The sequence below is a fragment of the Pollachius pollachius genome, assembly GCF_949987615.1.
Source record: "Pollachius pollachius genome assembly, chromosome: 6".
NCBI classification, from domain to species: Eukaryota; Metazoa; Chordata; class Actinopteri; order Gadiformes; family Gadidae; genus Pollachius; species Pollachius pollachius.
In genome coordinates this window covers 14,723,603-14,736,897 of record NC_136939.1, presented here as the reverse complement: position 1 = coordinate 14,736,897, position 13,295 = coordinate 14,723,603, and the positions used below count along the sequence as shown (strand labels likewise).

General features: G+C 45.7%; 1 protein-coding gene across 1 annotated transcript in view; it reads left to right on the top strand.

The window, feature by feature from the left end:
* The window catches only part of mtus2a (microtubule associated tumor suppressor candidate 2a), a gene marked incomplete at both ends in the record, with an annotated part of 28,230 nt that overhangs the window by 8,880 nt on the left and 6,055 nt on the right, over nt 1–13,295 (top strand). The window contains 4 exons of the mRNA XM_079739060.1: nt 5,145–5,333; nt 8,525–8,623; nt 12,045–12,154; nt 12,800–12,925. Coding sequence (XP_079595186.1) covers nt 5,145–5,333; nt 8,525–8,623; nt 12,045–12,154; nt 12,800–12,925 — 524 coding nt within the window. The remainder of the gene's footprint in view (nt 1–5,144; nt 5,334–8,524; nt 8,624–12,044; nt 12,155–12,799; nt 12,926–13,295) is intronic.

Here is a 13,295-nt window from a genome sequence, read left to right as displayed (position 1 = left end):
TCCCCTCTTCCCTCCCATCTCACTCCACCCCTCTCCACCTTTCTCCCTCCTGTCTTCTCTCCCATCTCACTCCACCCACCAACAGCTCTCTATTTCCTCTCTTCTTTTCCTCTCCCTTCTCACTCCCCCCTCGTCTCTTCCCTCCCATCTCTCCCTCTCCTCTCCCATCCTTTCTCCTCTCCCTCACTGCCTTATTGAGGCCAGGCAGCACAAAGTGTGTCTATAAATGATGTTTAAATGATGTTTCTGATATATTGTTTCTGGCACCATTCTCATGGCGTCAACCTCCTGAAGGCCAATTCATGCATCAGTGTTGGCTTGATTGGAAACTGTTTCAATTCTGTTCCAATAATACTTTACATGCATTATTGGATTAGAATACAAACCTGATTAGAATACAAACCTGAAATATTGAACTTCAATGACCCTGAGTCAACATACAATGGTTTGTGCGGGTCTGTGTGTGTGTGTGTGTGTGTGTGTGTGTGTGTGTGTGTGTGTGTGTGTGCCTGTGCGCCCGTGCGTTTGTGCCTGTGTGCGTGTCTCAAGTGGCATATTGATTTCGATCATTAATCAAATGCTTAGCCCTGATGTCCATAATTCCCATGGGAAATATGTTGTGTGTGTGTGTGCTTGTGTTCCTGTGTTTGTGTGTGTGTGTGTGCCTGTGAGTGTGTGTGTTTGTGTGTATATAGATTATTCCCATAGATTTGAGCTCATTTCTGAGCCCCAACACACCCACACACATATGAACAGTTGGATGTCAGTTGGATTGACAGATTCAATATTAGCTGGCTAGGATGCGGATGTGATGAAGTCCACTATCTCAGCAATGGTGGATTCCATCACTACACCAAACAGTGTGATCTCTGCACACTGTCTGCTCCACCCAGCCAGCAAACAGCTGATGGCGAAAACACAAGATGGTGGAGGGAAACAAAGTACATCCTCAGTGAGATATTAAGGCCGTTTCACAATAAACTGTTTATTGATTTGGATAACCGAACCGTAACCGATTCTATATTCCACATCACGAAGGACAGGTGGAGGTGTAGAGAGACGAGGTGGAGATTGAGGAGGAGGGAGGGCAAGAGAGGAGGATGGGAATTGAGTTGAATGGGAAGAGAGGTGGGGGAGCAGAATGGTGGAGGTTGATGTGAAGAGGGGTGTTGAGGAGCAGGGAGACAGGAGAGGTGAGGTTAGAGGTAAGAGAGGTGGTGTTAGAGATATGTCGGTGGAGCGGTGGTGCTAGAGGTAAGAGAGGTGGTGGAGAGGTGTGGCAGCAGATGCTGTGGCTTGGATCTGGCCTGTGACTCACAACCGCTCACCATGAGCAGATGGTTTCTATGTTGCTTCTTCCCAAGCACATGCAAACACACACACGCACCCACGCACGCACACACGCCGCCACGGGCAAGAACGCACGCACATGCATGCTCACACAGACACCCTCTACGGAAGGCAAAGAGTGTCAAACATATGCCTCATTGTAGATGTGTATTCATTCAAATTTAACTAAACTATGACTTGTATGCTTTCCTAACTCCTCATCATTCCTGATGGAGCTGATTTGAATAATCATCAATATAATGTTAATATATAAAAATATATAGAAATATGCAATAGAAATTGCACTCTCTTACATTCACACACACACGCGCACGCATGCGCACACACATGCACACGCACACACACACTAGTAGAGATCTAATTAGGTGCCCTGATTGGCTCAGGCTCACGTATCCCAGCAGAGGTGTCAAACACGCTGGTGGTGCTGGCGGTGCTGGCGGTGGGTTTATCAGTGGATCTGTGACAGTGTGGACGGGCTGAATCAGCCTTTTCATTACCTGATAAGCAGCGTGGGTGTGCCATGCAGCTACTTGTTAATCAGTATTTATCAGCTTAGACTCAGACCCCAACCCAGCTGGGGATTCTGGGTAATATATCCTCTCACTCTGGTTCCCCTGCTGCTAATTATTGTTTTAAGCAATTAGTTCACATTGTTGAGCTACATTGTTAGGGTAGATTGTTATGTGTGTTTGGAGACTGTGGGCGGTGTATGCATAAATATAGGGGTAAACCAATTGGATTGAAAACACAAGTGGCCCTATGACACTGTTTATACACCTCAGCTTCTTGGGGATAGTCTCTGGGGAAGAGGCTGTGGTTAGCCATCAGGATTTCTCGCTGAGGTTAAATCAGTGTCATAGGAGAAAGACCCTGTTGCTTGTTTTAAATTGGAGCCACTCTCCACATTGGAACCACATTGATTCCAGACTCACTATGTTCTGTTTCCCACTGCCATGGTCTCCTCCTCTCCCTTGTCTCTCCTTTCCTCCCCCATCGCTCTTTTCCTCTCCTCTTTCCCCCTGTCTGATAACTTCTAAGTATAGTCTGGATTAAATGACAACAAATACTTAGAAACTACAATAGATATGTATATATATTGTGTATATTTTTTATATTTAACAACTAATAACATAACACAAGTTAACAAAGAGAGAATTTCCGTGAGAACTTATTTCCGTCTCCCTTATTCATGATATTCATGATATGTTGGATTTATATATTCTGTGATGTTAGTCAGCTGGCAGGGGACAGAAGGTCTGTGGGCTGAAGTTGACAGCTCTGGTGTCAGGATCTCTCTCTCTCTCTCTCTCTCTCTCTCTCTCTCTGTCTCTCTCTCTGTCTCTGTCTCTGTCTCTATCTCTCTCTCTCTCTCTCTCTGTCTCTGTCTCTGTCTCTGTCTCTCTCTCTGTCTCTCTCTCTCTCTCTCTGGCTCTGTCTCTCTCCCCAACATTGGTCTTTCTCATCACATGCATGTGTGCAGCCTTAACCTTGGCTTCCTCTTGTCACACATTGTCTACCTGTCATCCCCTGCATTGTAGGACGGGACCTGTGGGTGTCTGAATGTTTATGTATGAGTGTGTGTTTATTTTCCATGCGTGTTGAAGTGTGTCAGAGGAAATGAAACGTCATTATCAGCTGCTGTTGAATGCATTGTGCGGTTATTTTCAATGAGCCAGCATTGTCAGTATGACAACAACCACGGCTACGAGCAGAAACTTTCCGACATGCAATCATTTCTAAATACTTTTCTTGAACGACTTTACTTTGCTGTTTATTGTCGTCATTCGTTTAACTTTAGCATAGAAGGAGAAAATTGAAGGAGAGACATTTTTTCCAACTAATAAATATGCAACTACAGCCTAAATTAAAATAATCAAACATTCGATGAATCAGCTTTTGCTCTGTAGACGACCAGAGCATTGTTTAAAAAATGCAAAACAATCACTATTTTTCTATGATCATATGCTTTTGAACTGGCTTGAATGCCCCTCTCTGTTCATTTTTTGTCTTTTGAATCAATCTCGGTGTACTTTCAAGCTCTGCGCTGTGCTTTGCTTCTCTCTCTCTCTCTCTCTCTCTCTCTCTCTCTCTCCCCTCTTCTAAGCCAGTCACTCCATTCATTACTTCTTGCTGTAACCCCATGCTGTTATCAACATGGAAAGCTAATCATTATGATTCGTTTTTGATGGAGTTTTTGTCAAGCCTTACCATAGAAACCCAGTGATACTGCGTCAGCCCGAAGGTAATAGGTGGAAAATAGGGCGTGTTAGAAGGGTCAGGCTGATGGCGCACCGTGTCCTTGACTGCCTGATGAAAGGCGAGTACCATGAACACTCCGGCCAATCAGGTCCTAGAGGGGCCGCACGATTGCTAATTAATTCCCCCCACGGTTGCCAAATCATTCCCCCGCCTAGACACATAGTGCACACAATATGCAAATATGTTCCTAGCGGCCCCTCAATTCGGTTAAGATTATTTTGTCTTTGTTCAACATTCGTTGACAAAATGGTAAACAGCTAGCAAGTCCTTTAGCAATTAGCAGCATAAAGGACAACATTTTGACTTTTCTTACAGTTAGATATTGGACAGTATTTGACGATGAGCCAAATTGTTTCCAAGACATAACATTAATTAAACAGCGGGATCCACAGCTCCTAGCAACAGCCCTTTCCTCTACCAATAGGAGAGCTAACTTGTGAATTATTAACCAATTGTGGTTATGCTGAGGAATCAACTACACATGGGATAATTGGTTGATAAACGGTTACAAATCATTTGTAAATTTATTCACACATTATGCACTATGCTATACAACAAAGTGGATTGCAGTGAATCTTTTCAGATGTCATTCAAGCAGGTAGGGTTGAGGTTTCCCTCTCCAGCAGGTAGGGGTTAAGACTGCTCATGGTCCTAACCTTCCCTAAGATTTCGATGTTTTTTAATTGCATCACCAGATTTCAGAGTCTGTTACATCTGATATATGATCTGGGGAGTTTTTACACCCGATAAAGTTGTCTATTTATTATTCATCATATTTATTATTCCAGCTCTGTGTTTGCACTTTCATTGTCAGGCTGTGTGTGTGTGTGTGTGTGTGTGTGTGTGTGTGTGTGTGTGTGTGTGTGTGTGTGTGTGTGTGTGTGTGTGTGTGTGTGTGTGTGTGTGTGTGTGTGTGTGTGTGTGTGTGTGTGTGTGTGTGTGTGTGTGTGTGTGTGTGTCTGGTGGCATTGAGATTCATGAGGTTTTCAGTCTGGCTGCAGATTGCTGTGTCTCGCCACAGCAGTAGCAGGGATAATGCCCAGGACCCGATGTCTATCTCTGCCACTTACACACACTCTGATGGAGGTGTGGAGGTCAAAGCTATTCACTCCGCCGTTATCGATTGTGTGTGCTAGTGTGTGTGTGTGTGTGTGAGTGGGTCCCTGTGCATGTGTCTGTGTGTGTGTGTTTTGTTAAATTGTGTGTGTGTGTGCAGTGTGCATATATGCTTGTGTATGTGTGTGTGTGTTTATCATATTGTGTGGAGATGTGTATATGCCATTTTGTGTGTGAAGTTGTATGTTATTGTGTGTGTGTGTGTGTGTGTGAGTGTGTTGATACCATTGTCTATTTGTGTTAGTTTATCCTATTAGTGTATGAGTGTGTGTTTATGCTTTTGTTGAATGTTTGTGTGTGTGTATGTTTGTTCTATTGTGTATGTGTGTGTGTGTGTGTGTGTTTATGCTATCGTGTATGTGTGTGTGTTTATGCTAATGCTAATGTGCTATATGTGTGTGTTTCCTGCGTGCTTCCAGGACTCAGTGTGAGTGAGGACCCTCCCCAACAGAGGGGTCCAGCGGCCGCTGCAGCAGCAGCACAGCAGCAGAGCGAGGTCGGAGGTGGGGGTCCCAGCCGCCTCAACAGCAGCAGTAGCATCCAGCCCCCGTCCACCCCAGCCCTGCACCGTCGCTACCTGCCTGCCCAGCCCCGCAGCTCCCCTGCAGGTGAGACCACGCTCACAGGCTCCTTCACGACCACCACTCATCCAGGCCTGAGTGAGAGCTGGAGAGAGAGAGTTGGTTGTGTTTTACCGCACAGAGCTGAGTGGGGTGTTTTCTCAAAGATCTGGACGAAGGACAGACGAGATTGAAATCGTGATAGGGGAATTGACAAACAATGCAACAACAAGATTTCAGAGTGTGACTTCTCCTTGAGCGAGACTTGGTTGGACACAATAGGTTTATCAAGAAAAAGGTAAATACAAAAGTTGTATCTTTTGTAGGGATCCTTTCCGTCATTCCATCTGTGGCAAAAAAACAAGAACTTTTAGACATACTTTGACAGGGTGTCATTTCACCAAGGATTACATTGAAGGCCACTTTCGATGGTTACGTTTGCAGTCTTCTCCCTCGATATTGGCCCGAATTTAAAAATAATGTCTGCATTTGTCCCTCAGACGCAAAATGATTGAAAAATAGGGACCAGGTGGAAAAATCCAGAAGCTATCCTTTAATGGAAAGTAAACAGGGGGAGCAGATAGGTGATTTTTTGAAAGATGAGGCCAGGAGGTTAGGGATGTTTGCTTCTAGGAGATCAGAGCCCCACAGAGAGAGGAGATGGAGACACCAGGAGGTGAGGAAAGCTGTTATCTGATTGGGTCCAGCCATGACCCCGATAGGATAATCAGGACCTAAGATGGAGTCCTCTGATAGCTGGGGGACTGTTGCACGTGTGTGTGTGTGTGTGTGTGTGTATGTGTGTGTGTGTGTGTGTGTGTGTGTGTGTGTGTGTGTGTGTGTGAGTGGGAGAGACAGCTATAAAGGTGATTGCAGAGATCTTGGGTATAGTTCACAGTAATGAGTCGCTCTGAGACTGTGGGGTAGCTTTAACACACACACACACACAACCACACTTACCTGACGCACACACACACACACACACACACACACACACACACACACACACAGTCTCTGTGGGATTGCCGCATCACTCAAGTGTTGGCTGGGGATTTGTTCAGGATTATTTTCCATTACCGATCTAATTAGTTTCTCCTTGATGCGCCACACCTTTCTGCTAAAAATATATCCTCCCCTTCCCCCCACACACACACACATACATTACATTTATACAGTTGTTGAAAGCTACTTACAATAAGTGCATTCAACAATGAAGATATGACCCAAGAATCGTGCAAGAATCCTTTGAGTTTGTACAATTCATGAAAACTGTGTTGAGTGCTACAATATGTAATAAAGAGAATTGGGGTCCCGAGGGAGTAGCAAGCCGTTTGGCAGTCTTAGAGCGTAGTGGACGGTCTGGTGGAGTACGGTTTGACCATGTCCTGGACGTAGGGTGGGCCAGAACGCTAGGTAAGTATAGGTTACTTGTATCGGATTCAAGCAGCCATCGGTAACCGGTGCAGAGGGCGGAAGAGTGATGGGACAATGTTGGTAGGTTAAGGACCAGCAGGGCTGCTGCATTCTGGATGAGCTGCAAGGGAGGAACGTCCCATGCAGGCAGACCAGCCAGAAGGGAGTGTCCCTAGTCCAGACACGAGATGACGAGAAGAGCTTGGACCAAAACCTGGGTAGCCTCTTGGCTTAGGAACGGACGTATCCTCCCCATGTTGTTGAGCATGAATTGCGGCAATGTTGGCTGCAGAAGGACCACCGGTCGCCGGTGTCACACAAAAGGCTCCTTGCCGTACGATTCACAGGCACCGCAGAGGGGTCGATATTGATTGAAAGGTTGTGGTTGGCGGATGCCTGCCCTGGAAGGAAGAGCAGCTCAATCTTGTCCAGGTTGAGCATCAGGTCATGTGTCCACATCCAGTGAGAGACATCGGCCAGACAAGCAGAGGTTCAGGCTGCGGTCTGGCCATGAAAAGGACAGTATTGGTAGTATAGTAGTAGTATGACAGAACCCAGTGACTTGGTAGGGGGGATTGACAGTGGAGGAGATGGAAGCTGTTCGACAGTGGGAAATCTTAATCCACACTGGCGAGTGTCAAGAAGGTTGTTCTGGTGTAGGTAAGCAGAAAAGACTGCACACTCCAGTGTTTGGGAAATACATTTTTAGAAGAGACAGGTCAGTAGTTCTTTACATCAGATGGCTTGAGTGTGTGTTTCTTTAAAAGAGGGATGAGTAGGGGTGAGAGAGAGGGGATAGGGGTGAGAGGGGATAGGGGTGAGAGGTGAGAGGGGATAGGGGTGAGAGAGAGGGGGTAAGGGTGAGAGAGAGGGGATAGGGCCGAGAGGGGATAGGGGTGAGAGAGAGGGGATAGGGGTGAGAGGTGAGAGGGGATAGGATTGAGATAGGGGTGAGAGGGGATAGGGGTGAGAGGGGATAGGGGTGAGAGGGGATAGGGGTGAGAGGGCCAGTGGTTGGGGGGTGAAAGGTGACCTGGTGACCACCTCATTGGGAGAGAATAGGGAAACGGAAGTTAAAGTAGGAGATCAAGAGTTGGCTGTAGGATAGGAGGTGACAGAAGATGGGGAAATGAGGAGCATAAGTCATCTTCCTTCTTAAAAAGTAGTTAACAAAGTTGCGGGGTAGTAGGAAGGAGGGTGGTGGGAAAGTGGGGGGATGGAGGAGGGTAGAGAAGATAGAAAATCACTTTTGGGATAGGAGAAGGAAGATTGAATTTTAGATTGAAGGAGTTTTTTGCCGCAGATAGTGAGGAAGAAAAGGAGGAGAGAAGAGACGGCAGGCAAGAAAGTCGTAAGGGGCGCTTGGTTTTGCTGCACCATGCTCTTACACACACACACACACACACACACACACAAACACACACAAACACACACAGACACATACACACATACACACACTACAACCACCAATCAACACCCTCTCTCCAATCAAACCCGCTCTCCCCTCTAATGCTCTCTTACCCTCACATGCTCTCTCTCCCCTAGCAGACACTCCCCTCACACCTTTGAGGAAATCAAATATGATTAATTAAAATATGGGTCATGGTTCATGATGTGTGAGTCATCAACCCTTCAAACTTGATGTAAAGATAATTAAAATGTTCTATATTATGTCTGTATCTATATATTTGTATTTGTATATGTTAACAAGGTGTTAATATATGTATTGATGAAGGTATTCATGTATTTCACTGTTGTTCTTTATCTTGATTTAATGTTGCTAATGAGCTTTGTATTGATTGGCCGTTTCTTTATCTGATTGACAGTTGGCAGGAAGGAGTTTCAGTGGAGTTCAGAGGTCACCCGCTCCCTTCCTTCGTCTCCCAAGAGGTTAGCTGTGGTCCCGCCCAAACCCCAATCACCAGGTGAGTCGATGATAACACCCTCTCTCTCTCTCTCTCTCTCTCTCTCTCTCTCTCTCTCTCTCTCTCTCTCTCTCTCTCTTTCTCTCACCTCTCTTTCTCTCTCTCACACACCTCCCTTTCACTCTCACACATTTCTCTTTCTCTCTCTCTCTCTCTCTCTCTCTCTCTCTCTCTCTCTCTCTCTGTCACTCTCTTCCTTCCATTGTCTTTTAGTCTTGCCCTCTCTATTGATTCTATAACCTGGGATGGGATGGGATACTCTTGCTGATTGTATTGTGTTGTTTGACTGTATTCTGATAGACAGATCCATCTGCTGTCTGCATGTTTAACTCTCCTCTGACAGTGGTGTCAATTCTCATGCCGATGCTATCTCCAGGGACGGGTTGAAATCCTTCCCAACTCCCTTTTCTTATCAGCTTTCTCTTTTCTTATCAGCTTTACCTGGGTACTTTTCAAACCATTATTTTAGAGATCACAATGGCTGAACTCATAAAGAATGTCAGTATAGTAGTGTGCTAGTGCAGTAGCATGCTAGCTGTTGGACATGTGTCTGTGACACTGCTTAGCGTACACCACTCCAGGCTGACAAGCCTCTGCCAGCAAGAGACTCACCGTAAACATCCTTGGGTAGCAACAGAACAGAGCATCCTGGGAAACCATCACCCCGTATCTGCTGCAGTCATGTGCTTCAAACGAAAGACACTGATTGGTTGAGCTGGGAAGGATGCCCGACAGCAATACACAAGATGAAACCAAAACAGCAGGAGCAGGCAAGTGGAGCGGTTTAGATTAGCGACTGTGGAGAGGGGAGCTTGTGTCCTTTTCACTGACTCTACAATAGCAGCAGGGGAAACAGGCCTTTCACCAGTTCCCCCTTAGTAAACGTGATGCTGCTCCCTAGTGGTGTGTGGATGGTAGTATCACTCCACGTGGTAGACACATGCAGAAGACCAATTTGTCTTGTTTCCCTGATCCGGAGATTTAAAGATCACAGCACTTTAGCCTCTTTCATCCCTGAGAGTAACCTTGTCTATCGGCTGAGTCTACAATGAAATCTGTCCTCTTTCATTTGCAAAGATTCTTTTACCCCCCCCCCTTTATTCCTTTATCCCTCAATTTAACCCATACCCCACTCCTCTCACTCCCATACACACACACACACACACACACACACACACACACACACACACACACACACACACACACACACAGTGTGTGTATGTAGGTGTGTGAGTTTCTGCACCTCTGCACATGTGTCTATGTATGTGTGCATCTGTGTGTCATCAGCCTGTGTGTGTGTCATTACACGGCCATTCACCTCATGGATTCTGATTACAAACCAAACCAATCTAAGAGGTTCACCTTCAGTGAATCTCTTTTTCTTCAATCCTCTGGTCCAAAGGCCCTCCATCTCTCCATCCCTCCATCCACCTCCTCTTCACCATCGTACCTGCAGCTTTTGTCTCCCAGCCCTCTTGTATTATGTGACCCACCCCTCCCCCAACCCACCCTCCATCCATCCAATCTCTGCAGCCAAAACCCTCATTACCTGGCTCTCCCCGCCCGCCCCTCAGCTTCATGTTGTCATGGAAACCACTCAACGTTGGTACGCTTCAGTGAGCACCATTTATGAGTTGAAGGTGGCCCATAGAGGCAACACATGGGCTTGTGTATTTGTGGTTGTGGCTGGGTGTGGGTGTGTGCGTGCCTGCTTGCGTGTGTGACCAGTAGTTTGGGCTATATCATTCAGGTTAAAATTAAATTGGTTTTCACTTCCTTCTTTTTTATTACAAGTATATGATTATACCGGCACATTTTTTGTTTGTCAGGTTCCAAAATGGCTAAGTATGAAAACAAGCAATCTCATCCCTTGTGTACATGTTTGTTAATATTTCAGTTAGTATGGCTCTCACCTTAAGGAAGAAGGTTCATGGTTTGCATCCCACTAGGTACTTAATATTAATTTTCAAAAAAAGACATCAATTATTTTGGACTCTTTTTTTTTTATGTCAAATGATATTACTGAATCAACTTCACCCTACATGAACCCCAATTTTGCCATTAAATCAAAACTGTGAGTGAAATAAACACCAATCGTGGAGAAGACACACTGCTAAACATGTTATTATCTACCACTGTTGATACATGTCCGTCAATTGCTCTGAGAGTAGACCACATGCCTGCAAGGCAGAAGGTCAATGGGTAAAATCCTACCTGGTACCTTATATAGTCTGAGTCTACGGGATACTACTAAGCAATGGCCTACTGCTTCCAGCAGTGGACACATTGTCCTTGAACGTCTTTGGAACTTGGCTAACTCTGGGGCAGCTCGCTGTCATTCGGCTGGTCTACACTGAAGCTAATTCCACTAGTCTGATCTAAGAGATTGCTTGAAACATAATCAATCGTTGACTACTTCCAGCAGTAGGGGAGCTTTGGCTTAATAGGAGGAACCAGCTCACACATCGAGGAAGCTGGCGGAATGTTCCAGTTGTGACTTTGGCTCTTCACGTGATCTCTAGCAGTTGTCTCACTGAATTCACCATTTCCTAATTTATTTAATTTGACAAAATTGTGCAAAGCTGCCTGCTTGAAATCAGTTATTAGTGTTTTCAGCTATATTTATCATTATGATGTTTATTATTATTTTCATTAAACAAACCTCCGTTCAAGTAGGGTTTAATAAGTAATACTAATCAAGAACTAATAATACGGTTTAATTAACTTTGCCATTAATCCTATAAATCATCTTTGCAGTAGTGCATACACCTAACAGCCTCCAAGATAAAGTTCTGTTCAGTGCTGGGTGACCAGGAGACGTGGTAGTCCATCACCAGACGGAGTCACCTGGGAGTTACCCCCCGCCTCAACCCCTCCCCAGAGCTCAGCCTCTCTGGGTAGCTCTCATCCGTCAGGTCCATGTGTTCTCCAGCGCTAGGAAAGGTCACCTCTCCAATCCTCTGCAAGGGAAGCTCATCAGTAAACAGCATCGGGGAGGAAGCTCTGTTCCATATTCAGATATACATCAGATATACAGTAGATCTACAGCAGAGACACAGTAGAGATACAGCAGAAATACAGCAGAGATACAGCAGAAATACAGCAGAGACACAGTAGAGATACAGCAGAAATACAGCAGAGATACAGCAGAAATACAGCAGAGACACAGTAGAGATACAGCAGAAATACAGCAGAGATACAGCAGAAATACAGCAGAGATACAGTAGAGATACAGCAGAGATACAGTAGAGATACAGCAGAAATACAGAAGAGATACAGTAGTGGTGCAGCAGATCAAAAGTAGGTATACAATGGATATACAGTAGTCTCCAGAAATCGAGTAGATATTGTCTTGGCAAATGAGTCTTTTGGAAGTCTCATTTGCCTTCCCCCCCCTCCCCCCCCGGTTCTGTGCTCTCAGTCCAGGCCCGGCAGCGCCCAGCGGCTGCCATCAGGGGGTCAGTGCCCCCCGGCTCCCCTCGCCGCGTCGCCCCCTTCAGACCCCAGCAGGAGCAGCAGGAGAACCTGCAGCGAGAGAAGGAGGAGGCGCAGCGAAGGCAGAGGGAGAAGGAGGTGGAGGAGAGGGAGAAGAAGGAGCAGAGGGAGGAGGTGAGTGGTGCAGGATACCCTCTCCATGACCCCTAAAGGTCCCAGACTAGCAATGGGCTCTGATTGGTCAATAATGGCTTTCTAATTCTTACCTTGAGCTTTCAACCTGATTTGATAATACCTCCTTAATTGATCTATTTCCTAACTTTTATCCAAACATTATGTTCTATTGTACTCTGCTATAATACTGTAGTACTCTAGTGTTCTCTACTGTATAATGCTCTAATGTACTTGACTATAATATTATTACCTCTACGGTACTCAGTTGTCTGATGTTATACTCTAATATTATATTGTATATTCTACTGTACTATGGTCCACTGTGCTCTACTATAACATTGTATGCTCTACTCCTGTACTCTACTGCATTATACTATACTGTACTTTAACATTGTATCTCCACTGTACTCTACTGCATTATGCTATACTGTACTTTAACATTGTATCTCCACTGTACTCTACTGTATTATGCTATACTGTACTTTAACATTGTATCTCCACTGTACTCTACTGCATTAGGCTATACTGTACTTTAACATTGTGTCTCCACTGCCCTGTGCTGTGCAGGTCCAGAGGCTGCAGGGCCGCTATGAGCAGCAGGAGAGGCAGCTGTCGGCTCTGAGGGAGGAGTTGAAGAAGACCACCCTGGGTCTGCAGGCCTTTATCGTCACCACCCAGCACTACTGCCTGAAGGTTTGCGCTCACCCTTTCATTGGCCACCCTCACCTCTCTGACCCTCACCTCTCTCACCCTCTCATTGCTCACCCTCTCATTGCCCACCCTCACCTCTCTCACCCTCACATCTCTCACTCTCACATTGCTCACCCTCACCTCTCTCACCCATAACCTCTCTCACCCTCACATCTGTAAACCTCAAATCTCACCCCTCTCAACCTCACCTCTCTCACCCTCACATTGTTCACCCTCACATCCCTCACCCTCACATCATGCCCATGGCTCCCTGCGTTCACACCACAGGCAGGTCTAACATATTCTCACTGGCTGCCGAACATGACCTTTCAACGGCAGGCTTGAATATATCGGATGTTATCCCCGGGTCCAA